A 22,968-nucleotide genomic window follows, 5' to 3' on the forward strand; every position below is an offset into this window, starting at 1 on the left:
ATTAATCCAATGTTGAAAGAATGAGAAAAAAACAATTGAAAACTAATAATGAATAAATAATTGGATTGGGTATGTGAAGTTATAGATTTTTTTTCGTGGGGATCAAAGTGCCTAGCTCCCAACTACCCTAGCCCACCCAACAATCCTACCCCTACCTACCAATGAAGTTTCCAGCTCCTGTAGCCATTCCCTTCCCAAATCAGTTCTTAGATACACTCCTCCCCATTTGCCAAATTGTAGAGTTTTTGATTACCACCTCCCCATTAACCCAGTCTTAATCGTTGAGATGAGTTCAGAAAGGGTTTTGTTGAAGCAAGCACATCAAACAAGTAAGCGCACTTCCTACATGGGCTAGAACAACGAGATAGCGTGCGAGTGATATCTCATGATGACAACATTTCGTAACCTCATAGCTTCGTATTAAAGCATTTTTTTTTTACAAATATTGCTTCAAGATTCTACAAATTGGAATACGCAGTATACCTCTACCTGCCGTAAAGAAAAGAAAAGGAAAAAGAAAAAGGAAAAAGACAAGAAAGAAAAAAAAAGAAAGAGTCATGCCTTGAATGTCCATGAAATAAATTTTAGCCTGTCCCCCCCCCCCCCTTTTCTCCGATCAAATGCCATAAAAAACTCCGTTCACCCACGCAAACCCGGCCAACCTCCAACCTCCAACCCAGAACTCCCTACTCCCATCCGCTTTTGAAAACAATCACCAATGCGACCACTTCCCATCCTTCAAGAACCGCACCTTCTCCAGCACCTCATCGAGCTTCCCCTTCCTCCTCGGCCCGCCATCCTCATCGTTCGTACTCAGCTCGCCGAGGCTCGTGCTAACTTTTTAGACATGATTAGAACACCCCCGTCACGGGAATCGGAGTGAGAACTACCTTGAACAGCTGCACATTCTCCGTTCAAAGCCTTGATGATGCCATTGAGACCAATCTCCCTCGCCATCCTGAAAGCCGTCTTTCCCTCGAAATCCTGCATGTGCGGGTTGGCATGGTACTCCAGGAGGAGCACCACAAGGGCATCGCTGCCAATGTCGACCGCCATGTGGAGCGCTGTTCGGCCGAGGAGGCCGGCGGCGTGCACGTCTGCGCCCTTCTCGAGGAGGAGCCGTGCAACTAGGACGTGCCCGTTGAAAACACATACGTGGAGTGCGGTGTTGTTGCTTGTGTTGCGGGCAGTGAGGTCGGCGCCCCGCTCTAGAAGAAGGTTTACTGTTGCTGCGTGTCCGTTTCCTGCGGCTACGATTAGAGGTGTTTGGCCCTCGTCGTCTTGGTCTTCGATGTCAGCCCCGCTCTCTATGAGTAGCTTTGCTACGCCTTCATGGCCGCTGAATACCGATAGATGTAGCGATGTGTTGTTCTGGTTGTCTCGAGCAGAAATAATGGCTCCTCGGTCTAGAAGGAATTTGACTGTGGTCCCAAGTCCATTTTTAGCTGCCATCATCAAGGGGGTCAGGTCCCCGTTGCCCTTGTCTTCAATGTCAATGTCAGCTTCATCATCTAGGAGTACCTTTGCTACGGTGTAGCTGCCATTGAGTGCTGATAGGTGCAGAGCTGTATTCATGTCATTATCGCGGGCGGTGATGTCGGCACCCTTCTCCAACAGAAGTGTAACTAGAGCTGGATGGGCGATATCTGCTGCCATATGGAGCGCAGTTTTACCCGTATTATCACAGGCAGTGATATGGGCCCCTCTATCTAGGAGGACCTCCGATGTGCGTGTATGCGAGTTACGTACTGCTAAATGGAGTGCGGTATTTCCGTCTTTGTCGCGGGCAGTAATATCAACATTGTGTTCTAGAAGGAGATCTACTGCTGCTTGGTGTCCCTTCCTTGCCGCCCAGATCAAAGGTGTTTGATCCCTATATCCCTTCATATTGATTATACTAGCTCCTTTGTCCCGCAGGAGCAGCAACCTTATCGATCTCTCGTTACCATGTAACGCTGCACAGTGGAGGGCCGTATCGTTGTCGTCGTCGCACACTGAAATATCCGCCCCGTGCTCCAAAAGAACCTCCACCATTTCGTCATGACCTTTTATTGCTGCCCATATCAATGGGGTTCGATCTCTATAACCTTTTTCGTCTATACAACATCCCTTCGCTTTCAGAAGTAACTTAGCAGCCCCCACATTACCGTTCAACGCCGCAGAGTTGAGGGCCGTATCGTTATCGCCGTCGTGAGCAGAGACGTCGGAACCTCGTTCCAATAAATACTCTACTGTTGCTACGTATCCCTTTCTTGCAGCCCAAATTAAAGGTGTACGGCCTCTGAACCCCTTTTCATTGACAGAAGCGCCCTCCGTTTGCAATAGTAATTTTGCTATTTCATCGTGCCCATAAAAGGCTGCAAAGTGAAGAGCCGTGTCATTGAACTTGTCGCGAGCAGAAATGCTAGATCCCCGCTCTAACAGAAAATTAACCATATTTCCATGTCCTTTTCTTGCAGCCCAAATCAATGGTGTTCGATCGAGCTCCCCCTTCGCATCAATATTAGCACCTGCTGCTAAGAGGTGACTCGCAACTTCTGTATGATTTTCACGCGCTGCTAAATGAAGGGCCGTATTATTGAATCTGTCCCGGATAGAGAGATCAAACCCTCTTTCAAGGAGTATTTTTACCACCGATGCGTGTCCACTTCTAGCCGCCATAACTAAGGGTGTCCGATCATCAAGACCCTTCTCGTCAACAGCAGCTTCTTTATCTAGCAACAGCTTCACCACTTCATCATGGCCATTCAATGCAGCAAGATGGAGAGATGTATTGTGATTGTTAGAATGGGAGTTAATATCAGATTTCCACTCCAAAAGGAGTCTCGCAATAGGTTCATAACCTCTGGCCGAAGCTCTCATTAAAGCTGTATGGCCTTTGGGACATTTATCATCAACACAAACACCTTTCTCGAGCAGCAATTTGACTATTGCTTCCTGGTCCTCGCCTACTGCATGATGTAGCGCTGTTTCTCCCGTCTCGCTTCGTAGATGAACGTCGCCCCCGTTTTCGATCAGAAGTCTCACAACCACCTCGTGACCCTCTTTCGCCGCCTGAATCAGGGGCGTCTCCTGGCAATGGTCCACCTCATTGACATAAGCACCCTTCCCCAGAAGTAGTCTGACGATTTGCTCATGTCCATTTTTCGACGCAACATGGAGAGGCGTCTCTTGCGTCTCTGGGATTTTTGTTTGCAGCGGGTCTGCACCCTTCTCAATTACTAGCTTGAGCAACGATTCGTTTCCTTTTCTGGCAGCCCACCAGAATAAATCATCTTGATCTTGACACTTGTCGATGGAGTCGTAGAGCAGAGATATCAGGACATTGTACATGCAGCGGCTAGTCTGGATAAGCGAATTGAGGTCGTGTCGACCTAGTTCCTTGGCGATCATGAAAAGTAGCTCGTTGGGAAGTTCGGGTAATGGCATGGTGGCTGGCCTGGGGAGGATAAAGCCTGAGTGAAGCTGAGGAGGTGTTTGCCTATAGCTACATGCTGTTGTTAGCCGGAAGCAAATACATGGCGTGAAATGGTATGCCTAAACATACCTACTCTACTTGTGTAGCAGATATATGCGTGGAAAGCGGCTCTCTATGCTGCTATCAGCTCAGGCGATGGCACGAGGCTACAGAGCTTTATTTACTCCAGGAATGCAGCTGGGTGCGTCATATGCTGTGCAGCCTTGGCGGTTGGGCTAGGGTTTTGGAAGGACCCCAGCAGCAAGTGATTGATTCAAACGAGTTCTGGAGAGCGGATGGTCAAAGTATTTGTGGTAAACATATGAATGTGGTTGTTACATGCTTGTCGGGAAGGGTGTATGTGTTAATGTGCTAGGAGCTTGTTAGCTTTGTCCCGGCCCACCTGCGAACTCCACCTACCCATTAAACACAATATGACGGGCCAGGGTCAAAAGGTCTAGAATAAAGCCAATCGGTTGTACAAAAAAGAGTATTAGTGTTTATGAAGCATATAAACTGACTTCATCTATATTAGTTCAGCCTAGAAAACACCCTTGAATTCTCCGGGGCATATTTATCCCCATTTGCGGCCCACAACCCATTGTGGAGCGTCTGCCCCAGTACCCGTCCACAACCAAACAAGAAGACGCCCGATATCCAGTCTCACACGGTGACAGATTCGTGTAAGCACTAATTGTGAGGAGAACTACAAAGAGCCCGGCACTTCTCATGCCTTTATAGCGGTTATTGAGGCGATTGAACAACGCTGAGTGATTCTTCATGATTCGACGCCGCTGCGTGATCCTGCATAATTCGGAACACTGCGTGATTCTCCATGACTCAATCCCCTTTATGACCTCATACCTCTTAAACCGTTTTTCTATCCACTTGAGTGCTAGTAGATGTAACCAACTCTTTGAATCATTAGCTATGTAGCTAGCAAAGTCCTGCAATTATGTATGTACATTGTAGTGTTTATCCTGTCCTGAACCTATTCTGCGGCCCTCTGCCTTACATGTATAGTATTTTTGGGGTTGATCAACACGCTGAAGAACATCCGTCGAACGGTTAGTGTTCCTGAATAGACTATGATGGCTCAATCATGAAAGATCACTCATCTCATTTCGATCTAATCTTTAATTGCTGTAAACATCGCCTATGATGAAATGGTCTAGAATAATCCTTAAACAATCTGTAGAGTTCTGAGTATCTAGTGAATAGCATTCAGAATTATAGATGAAATAGCCCTTGGAATTTTCGGCACCAATAGTAATTCGAGACTACTTCATGGATTCTGATTCGGCGCTAATCATCGAGTATGTCTCGGTTAGATGATATTGTCCGGTTGACTGATTATTACAAGAGAATATTCGGGGTCTGGTGAGCTTACTTGCAACTAATTGTTACCTAGGACACCCCTCGTTCCCTATTTTTGGTACTGGTGTCTATTCCCACCTTTCCCGGTTCTAAAGATTCAAGCCTCCCATCCACTTTTCTAGGATATATAATGATCTAGAAGAAAATGAATATATACAGATAAACATTAATCTACTTCTTTTGATTTCCGGTCCATGAACATAAACTTTTGATTGGTTCCTCCCACAGGTCGTTAACTAATAAACCTCATGCGGTTGCACCTTAAACTCTCTCCCGTTCTTCCGAACACTTTGTCGTTTTTTATCACGCTTCATTGGTTTCCGCATGTCTATTACCCATATTAGCACCACATAGTAACAAAGAGAAAATAGTTGCTTACCATATGCATCTTCTTCTAGTTCTCCGGGGCCGGCTGAGTAGTACTCTTGGACGCATCGATACACACTATACCCCAACCCCTCGTACATATCTATTGCCAGTCTATTGGAAACGCGGACGTATAGGTCGACAAAGTAGCCATTATAAACGGTGGTAGTAACACGTTCGAGCTCGTCCATCATGGTTTTGGCCAGGCCGAGACGGCGGAAGTCGGGTGCAACAGTAACAGCGGTTACATGGCCATGCCATTCTGTATATTCGCCTTCGGCTTTCCCAAGAACTATTTAAACAAAGAGTTTGGTCAGCTAATCCTCATAAACCCCTAAGATAGTGGTTGAGACAAGTAGCAGAGAAAGCGACATACTATACCCCATAATCTTCCCACCAGCACTCTCCATAACCGAACACAGTGTTGGCCATTTTGCAAGATATTGAAGATAGAAGCTTGGGACGTAGTTCTCAGTTAATACATCGAGATTTGTCAAGTTGAAACGGAACAGGTCCAGCGCATGGAAAGGTCGTAGCGAGCTCATTTTTGCTTTTTCGTTTCTTCTTCAGCTCCTCTGTCCCCAATTTCGACCCTCTGAGTTCTTGGTTCGGTTGTTTCTTTGTTTTTGTTTTTGCGCAGCCTTAGGTATGTAGTTGATTTTAGTTCATGGAAAAAGCTTATGTACAAAGGGGGAGTTGGGGCGGGTGCGGGGTCCCGCGTGTCGTGTGTCCTCTGTTATCGATAAAAAAAAAAGTTCTTTGAGTTTGGTGGGGCTCTTTAGTTGCCAACACAAAAACGTGACTTAACGTGACTTGACGTCGTGACGTGTGGGGTTACAGTCCTTTCTGTGTCAATGGTGAGTCTGGTTTAACGGCGAATGCGCGCTTAATAGCCAATCAGAAAACCCATACTAGCCCATTTTGCAAGTCAAAAAGAGTGTGTAATTAATTTTTCCAACAAAAACAAATCGGAATAGTCGAAGAATAATGTCTAGCCGGAAATGCACAGATGATCATTGATGACTTCTATCCGGATGAGACAGCATGATCTTGCACCACTAGCTGGTTTGGTCATTTGCCGTTGGTCCAGGTTCGCCATTGACCAAGAAAGCACTGAACACCAGCAGATGGGATAAAGGAAGGGGGCATGTCCCTGGGTGACGTTCTTCTCTGGTACTTGGCCATGTTGGCATGTTGTGTTATTGAGACTTCATCTGCACAGATCCTAATATTAAGGATAGGATATTGCTTTTTTTAATGAAAATCAAACCAAAAAAAAGATTGCAACTCGGGTTTCATCTGATGATCATCACATTACGGCTTACTAACGTGGGCGTTTCTCACGTGTAGCTAGCCGTAGGGGTCAACCTATTGCATCGCATATCAACGCTGCCTTCTGGGTTTCCCCCTCATAAGCGCCCCTGCTTCCCCCTCCCCCACCCTCTTCTCTAGACTCCTGTTTCGCGAAAGGCCTGGTACCTGGTTTCTTTTTCTTCTGTGCATAGACCCCCTGGCTACTTGTGGAACAAGCAGAAGTTGATGAGCACACCTTAAGGCATCTACTCTCGTCTCACCAAGCTCCTTTTCTCCCTACATCTCTCTCTTTCCTTTGCGCATACCCATATCTATCTACACGGATACATTACGGATAACGACAACGAAATAAAATTATAAACTTATCTCAAGCACTTACATCTGCAGCGTTTATTAAAGAAACATGGCACACTCACTCTACGAAGTCACCAGCCTGGACGAGTCCTCTCCCCTTCCTAATTTCACCGACGAAGGTCCGTCCATATCGTACGAAGATGACAGCATGCTCATGCCCTCTACTTCAAACCCCCCGGGCCACAAGGACGATGGCGGCGGTCTCGGTGGCCTCGGGTCACTTGCGGACGAGTTGGCGGGTGCCATGTATGATTCTGATGAGGAGTACGACGAAGAGGGAGGCGAAGTTGAGATGATGCTCGGAGAGGCCCAGGTTAATGGAGCGCATCACCATCATATCGTGAACGGGTCTGCGACAAAGGATGATTCGGTAAAGAAGGCCCCCGTGAGGCCGTTATCTGCGAGTGATTACGATGGGAGTGAGTACGGCGACCCTGAAGATCTGGGGAATGGCATTAGCGTGGGGTTGGAGGACAAGATCAACCAGATTGAGAATCTGGCGCTGAGGAACCGTCACATGCTCAAGGAGGAAGAGACTGGAATTGGGGAGCTGGCGGGGGTCATGCCAAGGCTGATGGAGGGGCTACAGAACCTGGCGCCACAGAGTAGTCTAGAGACAGGAAGCACGAGGTTCGTCTTTCCCCTATTACCGATATGGGATATCTCTTGTTGACGCACGGACCATATGATAGGCTGATAACAGCGCACGCTGCGTTAACGTCCAACATGGCTCATCAAGCGAGAACCCTCCGCGACCTCTCCTTGTCTATCAACTCGGCCTATCTTCCCGCGGAAGATACCTCAGATCTCCTCCTACCTCTCCTTGACCTCATCCCTCGACCTTCTCCGCAACCTCTTGCCGAGCTATCCAACCTCCACTCCCTCACGCTCTCTCTTGTGTCTCAGCTAGCATTCCTCTCGGACTCCTTACACATGGCTCGACAATCCTCGATTGCCGCGAACCGTAAGCTACGTGTTGCCCGTGAAGCCTGCGCCGATTGGAAACACGAGCTCGAAGCGGTCGAGAAGGCAAGACGGTGGATCGAGGAAGGCGACTGGGATGCAAGATGTAAGAGAAGGGAAGCAGCGGGTGTTTGTGCAGAAGTAACCGGCGGGTTCGAGGATGTCTGTAAGGGTTTTGAAGAGAGGTTAAAGGCGCAAGGCGTTGGTGTTTCCGCGTAGTTCTTTTTTTTTTACCATGTACTTTACCTTCTTCGCCTCCTTCTTCTTCTTTTTTTCCTCGTAACTAGGGTTTTAGGTTTTTAAGAGATTGCTACTTTCTTTCTTTTCACGGGCGTGACACTATCTTTTATTGCTACTTGCTGGAGTGGGATCTCATGGGGGGTATATGGCGTGGATAGATATCATTTTTCATTTTTCTCTTTCTGTTTAGATTTACCTTGCTTTTATGCACTTCTTGTTGATGCTTAAAGTAACACATTTTTATTCAACAATGATCAAGGTTTTTGTAGCTTTTTTATGTTGTATAGTAATTAACTACTCAAGCACATGTAAATAGTAAGTGTGTACATATTGAGCTAGGTGCACTGGTACGTGCAATATCAAGCATACATGTATTTATCCCAAGGGTAAAGGATTGTCATATATCACTATTCAGTTCCGTGCATCCCTTGATACAACCGTGCGGATATGTACGACGATCGCGATATAAGACCCTTGACCAAAAAATACACTCATACTCTTTATTTACCGGCAGTCCACTACAGCTCCTAAGTTTGCCAACTAAGCACGAAAGCCATCTCATAGATTACAAGTTACATCGCCTAATCTATAGACTTTTCCGCATGGCCCCTTAATCTCTTTGTCGAAAGCTAAGTGGCCTAGTTAATCTAGATGCTTCCCAAGTCCCGGATCCCCGACGCCTATTCCATCATTAAACCTCCGCCTTATAAACCAAAAATCTTCCACGTAGCTCAAGGTGTTTCCACCTGAAGCGGACACCACCACGGCTAAATTGGTTAAGGATGTGGTGATAGACAAACATGATAAAGAGTATACGCTCGATGAACACAGAAGCATCAAACCGCACTGTCAGGGCCCTATGAGGTTTGTCACGACAGTTCTTTGTACGCGTTGATGTATATCATCAGTATTTGGATGTGATATGTACTGAATATAGAGGCACATAAAGAAGACCCAATAAGCAGAGCTACTTATAAATCGCCTTTCAATCAACTCTAGGGATCATTTCAACATCAGTTCACCGCTATACCCCAGGTTTTTATCCACCACCACCATAATTACGAAAATGTCTGACGATTCGCAAGGGGATTGGATGGAGAGTATGGTGGAGGACGAGGAGGATGAGGAGGACGAGGAGGACGAGGACCAATACACTTTCGAAGAGCATGTGCGTAGCAACTTATGGCTATCTGTGAAGCAAGAATATAGAATCTTCTTGGAAATGAAACGAAATAGAAACTACACGTGGGAGGAGCCTCCGACACAGAAGCGTGTACGCTTATATAGCGAATACGTACATGCAGCCTCCAGCTGCTGCCAGGGTATGTTAACCGAAATATCGAATCATTAATAAGAACGTAACCTAGGCTGCACACGTCTGTGCAAGAAGCCAATAATAGTACCTGTGAAAGAGGAGGTCATCAGTGACCAAGACCAAGTTTCCGAGAAGCAGAAGTAAGAATCCCTATGAGGTTCGGCCGTTTTTCTGCTAGCTAACCATGATGACTCTTTAGGGATTTATACCCTTCCCGTCTGATACTGCCCACCGATGGGATGGACGCCGTAACGAGGGAGCAGTATTTGCTTGAGTTATTCCTGGCTATATGCAGGAATAAATTTCCCAAAAGAATTAAAGCCATAGCTAATGGAAGTAAGTATAGCCACAAAAGTACTGGCGGTCGACCGGTACGCGGTTGATAATGATTACCATTCAGTCAGTCACTATTCTGAAAAATAATCTTCCTCAGGGTATTAAAATGTATCTCATAGTTAATTCTATTGCGGTCACGACTGCGTGACCGTACTTACTCTCTAATACCCAACCTCATTTCTGGCCCACAACAACTTCACCAAGCCCAGGTAGCATGTATAAACCACACAAACCAGAATGGGAATACTGAGTTCGAATTGTCAACAGCACCGAGTGATAGCCCATGACCCATATTCCGACTCCACAATCTCATGATTCCACGAACCTCTCTTGGCTCCCTCCGATCCTCCGCCCAGTCCATCCACCCAGAATAAGTTCCATATCTCGGCGCAACACTACCAGTCAAACACAGAAGGACAAAATAATCCCTTAACCAGCCCAAGCCCAGACCAAACCACAGCACAGCACCCCATCCACAGCACCAACACAGCCAAGCACCACCAACACCATTCCAAAAAAAAAAAAAAAAACCCCTCTCCGCACTACTCCCCGCCTCTCTCCGTTCCCTTCCCGTTCCCCTCCCTGTTCCCGTTCCCCTAACTCAACACACGTACGCAAACCATGACTAACCATATGACAAATCCCAAGTCCAGACCTCCCGCCCCATGCACGTTGGAGAAGGACCGGGTCACCACCCACGCCCACACGCGCAGGTGCCAAATCCAATCCCGCGATTCTCATTGGGTTACACAGCACCCTACAGAAAAGGGGGAGGATCAGGCCATGTCGAGTGATGGGTTGTGAGTAGAGTAGGGACCAAGGTTGGTCCCCGAGATATACCCGGGTGGGCAAAAGTACATGGCAGAAGCTAGCGCATGACAAACAGGTGATGTTGCTCTCCCGTGTGTGTTTGATGGGCTAAGGTGTGTTTGTTGGGTAAGTTGGTGTAGGTGAGCGGGTATGATTGTTTCTGATTCTGTTTCTGCATTACGTGCTACATGTTTTGGTGTTTACTATAATTACAGCATGACATAAAATCACAGTTCGCATGGTATAATAATCAAAAAATCACAGCACAGTACACGCATACATCATGGCAAGAACGCAAAAAATTCGAGAAATACTGTTTCCGGGGATCTACAAACCCCCGTACCGCAATAACTTCTATTATTCCACCATATTGTCCTACTACATAAAAACCCTTCGCGACCACTAACGCTGACATGATATCTCCAGCTATTAAAACACAGCGGACATCCACATGCAAATGTGCACCAAAAAACGCCCTTAGGCCTCAATACCCATCGGCCTGCCCATCTCCTTCTCCAAAATAGCGTCCATGACTGGGCCGGTTGCTCTTCCGGTCTTCATGCTGATGGCCTTCTCGACAAACTTCTTGCCTTGAAAGCCGAGTTGCTCGTCAGTCCAGATGTTTTCAACCTTGACGTCATCGACGCCGACACCGCAAAGGCCACCCTCGGCGCGCCAGTCGGAGGTGCGCTTGATGCCAAGGTCGTTCCACACGGTTTCCAGGGCTTCGATAAGGTGGGTGCGGTATGTCTCTGTGTGGCCGGGAGTGGGGGTGATGCGGAGGCGCTCCTGGCCTACAGGGACGGTAGGGTAGTTGATCGCCTGGACGTAGATACCGTGGTCTTCGAGAAGGCTGTCGGAAGCCTGCCTAGCAAGCTCGGCACTTCCGACAAGGATAGGTACAATATGAGATGGGTTGGGAATGACTGGAATATCACGATCCTGCAGAGACTCTTTTACAGCCCTAGTGTGCAGTTGTTGAAGTCGGCGGTCACCATGGTAGTGCATTTGGTAATCGATTGCCGCATCTGCACCCGCCATTGTAGCTGGGGGCAATGAAGTAGTGAAAATAAACCCAGGCGCGAGGGAACGGATCATATCGACGAATAATGAGCTTCCGGCAATGTAACCTCCAACACATCCGTATGCCTTTCCAAGTGTACCAGTGATAATATCAATTCGGTCCATGACTGTTCCCTCTGACCTGCCAGCGGCGTGCGCTTCAAAATCAAGATGCTCTGCAACACCAGCGCCGTGTGGTCCGTACATGCCAACAGCGTGTACTTCATCCAAAAAGGTGATTGCGCCATACTTCTCGGCAAGATCGCAAATCTCCTTAATGGGCCCAACGGAACCACACATACTATATACTGATTCGAACGCAATAATCTTAGGGTAGTTGGCGGGAATTGATTGAAGTTTTTCCTCGAGGTCCTTGAGGTCGTTGTGTTTGAAGACAAGTTTCTTTGCCCCAGAGTGGCGGATACCCTGGATCATTGAAGCATGGTTCAGAGAGTCGGACAGGATCACACAGTTGGGGAGTTTTGAGCCCATGGTTGCCAAGGTCGCATCATTAGCCACGTAGCATGACGAAAAAACAAGTGCAGCCGGTTTGGCGTGAAGTTTCGCAATGGTGCGCTCAAGCCCAATTGCATGCTTGTTGTGGCCGGAGATGTTCCTAGTACCACCCGCACCAGCACCATAGGTGTCCAGTGTCTCATGCATAGCCTTCAAAACATTAGGGTTGCGACCCATACCAAGATAATCGTTACTGCACCATGCAGTGACGAGCTTGTCGGGGGTGTCGAGATGCGCCTGGGGGAAGTCCTTGGCAAGACGGTTGATGTTGTTGAAGTAGCGGTAGGACTTGTCCTTGAGCTTCTTCTCAATTTCGTTGTTGTAAAACCCCTCATAGTCAAAGGCGGTTCCGGTAGTAGTCGCCGGGTTCATCTTGACGGGGGCAACGTTGACGGGACGAGTAGGGCGGGCGCGGGGAGCGGCGGCCATGCTTTCAGCGACCTGGGCGGCCTTGAGCGCTGCAGCGCCATGAGGACAGATTCCTATTGTAAAATTAGCATTCTATTCGACTCAATTCCAACTGGTGCGCAATTGAGGCTGAAAATACCCTTAGAGGTGTCAAGAACACCCGCCTGGAGGTGCAGGGTCTCGATGCTCGCGGCCTCGGCATCCTTCCTCTCGGTGGCCTGAAACCCGGCGGGCTTGCTCGGGACAACGTATCCCCTCTTCTGCCCAGCAATTCCAGCGCGGACACCAAAGGTGGAAAATGCAGAGTTACGGACACTCTGAACGGCAAGTGCCTTGGACATGACCGGGCAGCGACGGGCAACGACTTGGAGGTTGCTCATGGTCCCGCCGCCAACACTTGGAGAAACACCGGTGGAGAGGGCGCGGAGGGTCGAGGGAGAGGTTTTCTTGAGGAACGGACAAAGACGACGAGATTGGCTTAGAAGCGGCTCCATTTCGAGTACGGTTTCAATGAAACGTGGGCGAGGGTATTTAGCAATATTTAAACTGCTGTGGGGAGGGGATGGGGTTGTTGAAATGTGGCGGGATTATTTTCTGGCTAGAAAACAGTAGGGCAAAAAAAAAAAAACGAAACTAGTGGGTTTATTCAGAAAGATGTTGTTAACTTGGCTGATCTAGATTATGTGATCAAATCTAGAATGGATGCTAAACAAGAAATGGGGAGAGAGACGACGGGAGGAAGAGGAAGATGGGATGGATGGGGCGGGAGAGACGGCGTATAAAAGGAATTTCGTCGACGTTCGGGAAAGCCAGGTGTTTGGAAAAGGATGGATGGGGGTGATCGACTTGGACCGAGGGGGACATTCCCTCACTCCTCCATCAGGACCACCACCACCACCACCCACTACCACCGACGGTCTGGGCATTTTAGACCGCCGAGTTACATATCCACAACCAATTACAGCTCAGTACCAACCAAGTATATCAGTAAATCGGTGCCAAAGGGGGGGGATCAATTAGTCAATTAGAGGCATCTATTTGTCCTTGTCAGGGTACAGATGTCTGTCTAATATGTGGTCATGCATGACCTACAACCTAGGCAGTAGAGTTTCCCTACTGTAGTCAAATAATAATGATCGTTATTAAAGCCAATAGAAAGGCACCTGTACTCCAGTGGAGGGCACAGAGACGATCACTTATTTATGTAGAGAGCAGATTCGGAGCATTGTACCTACAAGTCTGACTGTAGCTGTACTCTAAAAGACAACATCCAACAAAGCGAAAAAGGGAAGGGCGAAAAAAACCTCCCCCACGAGCATGAAAAACCACTCGACGTCTGAAGAGCGCTTCCGAGTGGGCTTCCGTACATGTGCTCCCCTGAACAGGATAAGCGCGTGTTGTAGGGAAAAAAGGAAATTCGTCAAACCATCACTCAGCAATTGTTTACCTCTCTCTTCCTATTGGCTGGCGCGGGCCTCCCATCCCACCCACCCTCCCAGATCTAAGATCCCCCGCCGAAGAAAACCCAGTGCCCACTCTGGGTCGGGAAGGATGAAGAACCAGAGAGAAAAATACCCGCATCCAGAAGGACCCCTACCTCTTTTACTTGCTACCGCACATCTTGATTCGAATCTCGTTTCCTCGGCTCCCGGGTACACGCTGCTTACTGTTCTTTCCTGTGCCTGGCTTTGTGCTCTTACCCTTCTTCCTCGGTCGCTGGATAGAGCAAAGAATTGCTTCTGATGGTGATCTCTAACAATATTAGAGTAACGGCGGCGGTCCCCCCCCACCGCTCCCCCTTCCCTCGATTGCACTGTTCTGACGTCTTTCTTGTGAAACTCGTTCCTCAGAGCCCGTCCTTCCTTCTTTCTAGGCACTCGTTTCCCAGGGACCCTTCAAAGCGTTCAAACAAAACACCTTACATCACACACACACTTCTCTCACTCCGCTCAAAACGCATTCCCGAGTGCTGCCCCCCCTGTCCCCCTTCTCAATGTCAATCGTACCATGTGTAGCTTTGACGGCTCCGTCGTTCCATACAAATTCCCATGCAACTTTCCATGCTCTACTCACTCTACTCTAGGTACACCTTCCCCCCCACAAAATGTCAACTCCCTCTAGCTCAGATTAAAATATACCATGTAACTTTGTTGTTGGGAAAGAAAGAAAGAAAAAAAAAAAAAGAGGTTTTAGAATTTCCCGCTTCGGGCTGTTACATCACCCCGTCCCGATTGATATTCGTCCCCAGTAGCTACACTCCGGAGGTCTGTCTGTCACATCACAACAGCTTGATTTTCAGGTCCACCATTCCCGTGCTTCTACTTGGCTCCCTCAACTCTCTACGAGTTCCACGAGTCTAAATGCAGGTAGCTAGCTCCGCGGGGATTCAGCTGTAGAACAGAAAAAGAGAACACAAACACACACACTCTCTCCATAAAAAATAAAAAATAAAAATAAAAAAAGGATCCACGCCGTGCCCTGCATCATCTGTCTCTCGCTTACTCCCTCACTCCCCTCGGTCAATTACAGCGAAGATCGCTTCGGCTTCGCTTGCTACTCTTCTACTCTTTCTGCTCTCCTTCTGCTATCCCTACACGTCCCCCCACGGCTCCGCTGCCGGCCGGAGTGTTCGGCTTCCGAAGGTTTCCCCGACGCTGCGATTGTATGCGCCCGCCCGCGTTATGCTGGATTCTACGGATGCTACGGCACTAGAATACTGATACAGTGATACTTATCCCTACTGTACCAAGGTGTCAACTCTAGACTCAAAGTGTAGAGCAACTGCAAGTAGGTACTACCACGCCGGTCCAACCATCCAATCGCACCGCCGGCATTATGCCCCCGACGTAGAGTACCTGGCCTCCTAACCTACTTACAATACCGACAGAGTAGAAAAAAAATTGCGTCAATTTAGCTACATGAAGCTGTCCCTCTGTCCCTCCCCACCGCAACCCCCCCGGCTCTTTCCTCCTCCCACCCTCAATTTAAACTCAGAAAATTGCGGAGAAACGTGCACCCCACACCCGCCGTTTATATGAAGAACCATTTGTTTCGCAGGTAGGATTTGTTTTTTTTTCCCGGAAACCAGCGCCCCCCCTGCCGGTCGTGGGGAAACTGGTCGCTGTGGGGAAAGAGAGGTGGGAGTGGGTGTAGCTAGGTGTGCAGGCACGAGATCATGATAGAGATAGGATACCGGAACTGTTCTCCATTGCGGCCGTACAAAGTGCTGGTGGGAGGTGGTGGAGGGGAAAGCTTATTCTAAGCCGATTTCGCTCATGACCAGCTCGCAACGAGTATTACAGATGCGGCAATTAACACATCGCTACTTACATAACTACATGTGATCTGACTAGTGCAAGACTGCGGCCGGTGTAGATAGATGTTCCGGCGGATGCTGAGGTGTTGGTGTGCGGCCTGGTATGCTGCTTGCTATCTCGCACGGTCTTGGGTCATGGCGGGCGAGTGATATATCATGATGCGTATGTAGTATTGTAGGGTAGATGGGGGGTTTTTTTTTTGTTTAATTCATTAATTAGGGTGGATGGGGCGAACGTGGTACCGCCCACTGTACACGTATCTCAAACTACAAAAACATCATCAAACGTATTGTATTTCACACTCTACCATTACCGTCAAAAATCATCACCATGCCAAAAGCCGTTGTGTAGACAAATAAGCTCGTGCTCAGCGGTAGGGAAAAGCGCTAGCTGGCTATAGGTCGACCATACATAAGTCCTGGATTGAACTATGGACTATTTCATCACTCCTTCTTTCTCCCATAGGTAGAATCACATCACTCTACAACATACACCGCCACGATCACAACAAAATACACCAGCACCAAAGAGCATGTCTGCTTCTTAACGTCCCGATGATCACCAGCACATAGCAAACACCGCACCGCGCCCGACTACCAAGAACCACCGCCACAAATGGATGAGCGGGATATGATCTATGTGGACGTGAAATATATATGCATGATCAATCACAGATCGACATCAACAACAGCAGCCTTCTCCAATTATATTACCACCTACATGTTACAAAAAAACAACCACCGCAGGCCCAGAATGTTCCCAAAGCTCATCATCTACTATGGAGGGGGGCCAGGGTCGATATCGAAGATGAAGAAGGGTGTAGACCTGATGGCTGCAATGTAAAAAAGTGTGGGGGGGGGGGGGGGATGATAGAGAGGAAATAGTAAAAGTATAATGTAGGAAATAGGAAAAGAAAGAAGACGTTCAAACACCGTTCCTATCCCTAATTGTAAGAAAAAATTGTAAAAACAAATAGGAAAAAACAAATAGGAAAACAAAAGCCCCTGCCAGAAGTGCATGAGTAACGCGTACGGAAAGAAAGAAAGAAAAAAATACCAAGAAGAAAAAAAAATACCCAAACCCAGTCCCAAACCCATAGTTATTCCGTTTCCACGCGTACGTTTCATTCCATCCAAGTAGACAAAGGAAATAAGATCTGCCAGCTATCAAAAAGATAAATAATAAAGGAAAATAAAAATACAGGATGTAAACAGAAAAATAATTAACATTATTGAGTCTTCAGAGTTTTCTCACCACTTCTTCTTCCTTGTTTTCCCCCTCGAGCCACCGCCCGCTCCGCTTTCTCCTCCCCTACTACTAGAAACGCCTGCCTTCATCGACCCAAACCTGCCATTACTTTGCCGAGCAAAAACCATGCCTTTTCTGCTTTTCTTCGTCGAACCACCCGAGCTGCTCCCTGCCGAACCATCCCCTTTTGACTCCTCGGACTCTGATTCCTCCAATTCATCTCCAGCATCTAGATCCTCGTCTTCTTCATCTTCTTGATTGGTAACATCCACGTCCATCCTGTCCAAGCCCTCAATCTCATCCTCGTTTTCTGTAGACCCCTCTGCATCGATATCCACATCTTCATCATCCGGGGGATCGGAAAGAACACTTGTATTGTCATGATCTCCAACCCCGTTAGTAGCAGTACTTGTAGCAGCTACAAACGCAGCTAGAGTACTCTGTGCTGGTGCTGGAAGGGCAGAAAGACTGTTGTCCACCTTCTCCTGGTCAGGGCTAGGGTTCGAGCCATCGACTGTTCCCAGCGGAGAAGGGAGATCTTCAAGTCGGTACCCTCCCATAAGATCTTCGTTTTCAGCAAAATCCATATCAGACTTTTTAGTGGGCTTCAGTCCATCCGAAGCACGCCGAACCTTGACTGTGGGTACATCTCTGTTTATTGGTGTGCGAAAACTGGCCGATTTTTCTACCGGTGATCCTGCCTCTGGAGTCTTCGGAAAGACTTCGGTTCGTTGTGGGATAGAGGTGTCAGCGATTTCTGAATCTGCCACCCCGTTAACAGGTACATCGACAGCCCCTTGATTCCGTATTACATGAGACTTTTGCAACGCCGGCCTTTTTGATGGTGAAAATAGTCTTTTCTTGGTTGGTGATGATGCAAGTTTTTTGGATGGAGAGACAAGTGTTTTTTTATCTGGTGATGCTAGCGCCTTCTTTCTGGGGGATGACGCCTTTTTTGATGATGCCAGCACCTTTTTTGGTGAAGGAGTCGACTTATCGCCATTTATCCCAGTAACTGGGCTCATTTGTCTCGGAGTCGGCGTGGGTGTTTTCCTAATACACGGGTCAACAATGTCAAGTTCCCTAGGCTCATTATCATTCATATACCACGGTGGATGACCATCGGTCCAATAGCCCAGCACCGTGGTGCCTGCAGCGGGTACTGACATATTCATATTAATCAATAGAGGCGATGCTCCATTGATACCCTCCACCCCCGCCTTTGATTTCTTCGGGGATGAAATAGACTCCTTGGTGAACTGCATTGAAGAAGGCTGGCTATTTTCTGCTCCCTTGACTCCGTTTTGTTCGCTCAATGCGTCATCGTTATCGCCTTCGTCATCACCGCCTTCTTGTGCATCATCTACTTGGATATCTTCGTCCTCTATTTCAACCTCATCCTTGTTAAAGTCCATGTCTCCACTATTGTCGGTGGAGAGATTCCAACTGATACCGTTGGTTCCAGTAAGAATGCTTGCGATCTCGGCAATTTCCTTTTCATCATCTCCTTTCCCATCTGAAATCCTCTGCTGCGTAACCTTAGCTTCTAAAATAACCGCATTAGCAGACATAGATATTGAATCAGTCCTCAGATCTATCTCCTTTAACCCGGCTTCATCTAACAGCGGCTCGACTTGCTTCAATATCGTGGTCGCCGCCTCCTGGCTTAGATCATCCATGTCCTTCTTTTGCTCTAGTATGGGCGGAGTATAGGAAGGTATATTGAACTTGTGCTCTAGTAATGGCTGGCTTGGAGCGGAGTTTAATACTGAGAGCATGTCCATGGCAAATGTCTCTACGGTTGGATACAGTCGGTTCTCGATTCGGTCCAGAATAAGCGAGAATCCCTGTTCAAAGACACGTTCGTGATCCTGACTACACGTGTACCCCACACTGTAACGTTAGCTATGCCACATTAATTTCACATGAAGACCTGTCATCGCGCTGATATTCTAAAAGGGAAGCACCAACCTTTCTGCCTTCTCCAAAATTTCCCTCATCAAAGATACTTCGGGAAAATATATAGAGTCCAATGAATCTTTTAGAGCTTTTGCGTCCTCTACCCTTTCCGTCTCTCTCATCTCGACTCTCATAGTCACATCTTTTAGCTTCCCCAAAATGCTGATCAACCCATCCGTAAACTCTTTGCGTTTCCCTAGCCTTTTGGTCCCAAGTGTGTGCCCCATCGCCGCATAATTCTTTCTCGTAACTTCCACACTTGTAAAGCTATTCATCTGTAACTGTAACCTCTTTAGTAAGCTAGCACCACGACGTGCTTCCCGCTTAAGGGTCCAATATTTGCACGCTTCAGCAACATATTCCTCTTTCTTGTAAACCTTGAAGCGGGAGAGAAATTCGACAACGGCGGTGTAGATGACATGTGGTATTACGGGTGCGCCAGAGGGAAGTTTCCACACTGATTTCGGATTCGCATTGCGTTTGCGTTTATTGCCGAAAGTTAGGTTTAGACGGGGGAGATTGCCTCCAACAAGGATGCCATTAGGGGGACTGTTTTCTTCCGAAGGGTCTGGAAGGGCCATTGCAGCGGATTGAGAGTCGCCCCAGTTGCGACCAGCCATTGTTTGATGATAGAACTCCATGGCGTCCATGACAGCTTCATCGACCTATAGAATTGTCAGTGATTGATAGGCAGAAGGTTCTGTAGAGAACTTACATCGTTCTCTCGTCTCCAATCGGCAGGAACATGCTTGTCGCAGTATGCCTTCAGCCCCGATGCCTCCAACTGCGCACCCGGCCCAGAGGTATTCTTCATTTTCATGTGCAGCCGCGCCCGTCGGCCACAAGTAACATGGAAGGCTATAAAACAGCTTTTGTTGCTGCATTGAATGCATGCGCCCATTTTTTGCTTGCAGATATAGCACGTCTGCCACGCCGAAGTCAGCAAAGAAATGATGCCTAAAAAAATACAACATGGTTGTAAAATTCAACCAGTTGGAACTCACCAGCCTCCATCTACTCTTCGGCACTAACTCCATCCCATCCACAGGCTCCATATAGGCCGGATTCGCCAATCGGACTTCTGGTATCCAAATAGCACACAAAAGATGGCTCCACCTCGTTGTAGTGGTCTGCTTAAATGCCCCATCGGTATTTGGACAAAATATACAATGCGCCGTTTGCCTTGGTATTGTAAGACATTTTCTACAAAGCCATTGCCCCTCCGGTATATATGGAACGCCATAACACTCTTGATGAACGGCAAGGTTACAACCATCACAGAAAACAATGGCGTTACTATTCTCGCATTCCCCGTCATCACAGATTGCGCATTTACTGTCCTCGGCCCCTTCCTCTTCCTCTTCATCATCACCAGTTGTCCGACGACGCCGTGCGGAAAAGGATGTGGAGTGGGGTTTGGCTATGACCTTTGGGATCTTCTTTTCCAACGTCACCCATTCCTTTTCAATTTTTGTCATTGTTATTTCGAAAATTTCACGGGTGATGGGGGCGGCTGAGGTAAGGAGACGATACGCATTGATGGAGGTCAGCCATTTATCGTCTTGTTCATCCATGTCATATTCCACACGGTCTAGAATATCGACGCTGTTGAGTTCCTCATCGATGCCAAGGTCGGGGACATCACGGAGGAGGGTATGAGGAAGTGTGAATAGCGATGTTTGCTGGTAACCCATTAGCGCCATAGACCGATCTACTGATCCGGGTGTGGTTGGTTCCAGCCGACGACGACCCTTACCGGATCCCATGGAATAGGAAGACGGTGGGTTGTTGAGGCCATAGGGACCAGTAGATCCGACAGAGGAAGACCACGCAAATTCAGAGAATTGAAAAGGAGTTATCTTGCGGTAACTTGGCTTTGGAAGGTTGAGCTTCTCGGCTTCAAATGACGCCTGGGTTGATGTTTGGGCCCGTGGACGTCGGACCGACTGTGGGTGGGCAACAGTTTGACGGAGGGGAGGTTTGCCAGCATTTGATCGATGAGCACGCAGGGATGCGAGAGTGGGGCCATCATCGCCCCTACGAGAAGTTCTTATGGGGCCAGGTGTGACAGGAGGGTGAGTAATTGATACTTCTTCTGTTGGGGTGATGGCGGGTGTTTGTGGGATTAGTTGGTGATCCACTTGTGAGAGGGCCGGGTCGATTGGTATCTGAGTAGTGAGCTCCGATGGCAAAGGAGAGGTGAGAGCAGCTAGGGCGGGGTCGATGGGGAGGTTAATATTGTAGAGATTTAGCGGTTTTTCAACGCCTTCTGTAGTGAGGGTTAGGGTAGGTGTGGGGGCATCGGACATGTCGATATCTATGTCATTCAAGGATGACGCGGAGACGGTACCGTTTAGAGCTGAAGAGTAGGTTGTAAATGATGATGTGATAATCCCAGTGTTTGTATCCAATATCTCATCAACATTTTGGCCATTTCCATCGAGGCTCATTCCTATATCCCATCTCCTCGAACCTGTAGTAGACCTCTCTTCCTGTGGCTCGATCTCTTCCTTAACATCCACGATTTTCACACTCTTCCCGCACTCCGGGGGTTTATAGCTTGCTCCATCGACGTCTTCTGCGGACAAACATTCCAGCGTAGCATCCACATCTAGATCTGGATGGAACTCTATATAGCTCTTCTCCTCCCTTGGCTTGTAAACTCCATCCGCCGCCGTCACGCTCGGAGTCACTGGAGCTCTTCGTCTGTTTGGGGCTGGAGTAGTGGTGGTGTTGTAAACGTTTGCTGGAACGATCGATCCTGTAGAGTGATCTATATATCTTCCACCACCGCCAGCACCTCCTGGCCTGTAGCCATTCTGGTAAACAGGTCTTCGGCGGCCCGTAGGAGTATAGCTTTCCGGGACAGATGCGGGGAGAGACGAGGTGCGTCTCCTACCACTGAGCAGACTATTTGCACGACCTCTTAGCCGCGGTCGGCCTCTTCCTCGACCACGAGTTGAAGGAGTACGTCCACCAGAACTAGGGGATGGTGCCATAGTGCCCGATTTGTTGCGATGGGTGAGACTAGGGTGCTATACCATAGTCCAGCAAAACTAACGCGTTGTCAATGGTGATTTCGATGAGGAGAACTTAATTGAATGCTAACTGGGAGCGAGTTTGATGCAAAGAGCGAATTTTCTCTTCAGTACAGTCTGGGGGGAGGTCTGAAGGAGGGTTGAGGTCGCGACCGTTATCAGATCGCCAAGAGATTGAGTGAAGAGCCCAGCTGATTGCATTATTTTTGATGACCAACCACCCTGTATGATCCTTGCTTGAACGGTATAACAAACAGAGGAATTTGGGCCAATAGAAATAAAATAAAAACCCCTGGAGATCTTGCCATAACTGTGTCCAACTGGAAGTATTGTCGAGTGACGGCGAACGACTGCATGTGTATATTGTCAACGAGAACTTGAAGAATAATCTACATGTGTTCACCACAATAGGCCAGATGTATATACATGTATATACTCATGCGTTTGAAAATACGTCTTAAGTACATAATGTATACGTAGATATATATGTACTTCTTAACCAAGCTGTTTGTTGCAATGATCATGCTCATGAAGGAATATGTAGAGGTAGACACATGCTATATACATGTAGTTTCTATATATCCACACATATGTACTACTAATTTCATGACGTTTCCGAACACGGCTGCTATTGCATGCCATATAAAAAAGCGTCAAGCCCTCGGAAACGCTATGAATTATAGACGAGTACTTATGTAGGTTATTTTAAGGGTATGTTGAGGGGCACAGAAATTTAAAGTACATGTAGGTACTGGACAAGTCGTATATATACATGTAGTACTGTACTCAACCGCAAAAAATACTGTTTGCGGCATATTTATTCCAATAAGCACATACTGTTTTGAGGTAGGAGTGTGATAACTTAAGTATACTTGTTTTATATTCTTA

The 22,968-nt window shown here is 47.7% G+C and overlaps 6 protein-coding genes across 6 annotated transcripts; 2 read left to right on the forward strand and 4 right to left on the reverse strand.

The window, feature by feature from the left end:
• Window positions 1-712: 712 nt before the first annotated feature.
• On the reverse strand, window positions 713-3,429 carry H6S33_009417 (uncharacterized protein; the record flags this gene model as incomplete). Its single annotated transcript, XM_044840810.1, has 2 exons — window positions 713-837; window positions 891-3,429. The coding sequence occupies 2 exons, from the start codon at window positions 3,427-3,429 to the stop codon at window positions 713-715; spliced, it is 2,664 nt and encodes an 887-aa protein (XP_044698232.1).
• Window positions 3,430-5,070: 1,641 nt separating this feature from the next.
• H6S33_009418 (uncharacterized protein) lies at window positions 5,071-5,745 on the reverse strand (the record flags this gene model as incomplete). The annotated part of the gene is made up of 3 exons (XM_044840811.1): window positions 5,071-5,162; window positions 5,214-5,492; window positions 5,577-5,745. The coding sequence occupies 3 exons, from the start codon at window positions 5,743-5,745 to the stop codon at window positions 5,071-5,073; spliced, it is 540 nt and encodes a 179-aa protein (XP_044698233.1).
• A 1,172-nt stretch (window positions 5,746-6,917) lies between these two features.
• Window positions 6,918-8,050, forward strand: H6S33_009419 (uncharacterized protein; the record flags this gene model as incomplete). The annotated part of the gene is made up of 2 exons (XM_044840812.1): window positions 6,918-7,498; window positions 7,561-8,050. 2 exons carry the CDS (start codon window positions 6,918-6,920, stop codon window positions 8,048-8,050), a joined length of 1,071 nt encoding a protein of 356 aa, XP_044698234.1.
• Window positions 8,051-8,930: 880 nt separating this feature from the next.
• Window positions 8,931-9,870, forward strand: H6S33_009420 (uncharacterized protein; the record flags this gene model as incomplete). The annotated part of the gene is made up of 6 exons (XM_044840813.1): window positions 8,931-8,955; window positions 9,071-9,106; window positions 9,157-9,393; window positions 9,439-9,526; window positions 9,586-9,722; window positions 9,842-9,870. The coding sequence occupies 6 exons, from the start codon at window positions 8,931-8,933 to the stop codon at window positions 9,868-9,870; spliced, it is 552 nt and encodes a 183-aa protein (XP_044698235.1).
• Window positions 9,871-11,009: 1,139 nt separating this feature from the next.
• H6S33_009421 (uncharacterized protein) lies at window positions 11,010-13,012 on the reverse strand (the record flags this gene model as incomplete). The annotated part of the gene is made up of 2 exons (XM_044840814.1): window positions 11,010-12,592; window positions 12,658-13,012. 2 exons carry the CDS (start codon window positions 13,010-13,012, stop codon window positions 11,010-11,012), a joined length of 1,938 nt encoding a protein of 645 aa, XP_044698236.1.
• Window positions 13,013-17,085: 4,073 nt separating this feature from the next.
• Window positions 17,086-22,041, reverse strand: H6S33_009422 (uncharacterized protein; the record flags this gene model as incomplete). The annotated part of the gene is made up of 9 exons (XM_044840815.1): window positions 17,086-17,846; window positions 17,896-17,917; window positions 17,983-18,136; window positions 18,251-18,467; window positions 18,537-18,976; window positions 19,055-19,707; window positions 19,758-19,967; window positions 20,047-21,311; window positions 21,393-22,041. The coding sequence occupies 9 exons, from the start codon at window positions 22,039-22,041 to the stop codon at window positions 17,086-17,088; spliced, it is 4,371 nt and encodes a 1,456-aa protein (XP_044698237.1).
• Between the last annotated feature and the right edge of the window lie 927 nt (window positions 22,042-22,968).

The sequence above is a fragment of the Morchella sextelata genome (genome assembly GCF_020137385.1).
Source record: "Morchella sextelata strain SCLS chromosome Unknown scls_3, whole genome shotgun sequence".
NCBI lineage: Eukaryota > Fungi > Ascomycota > Pezizomycetes > Pezizales > Morchellaceae > Morchella > Morchella sextelata.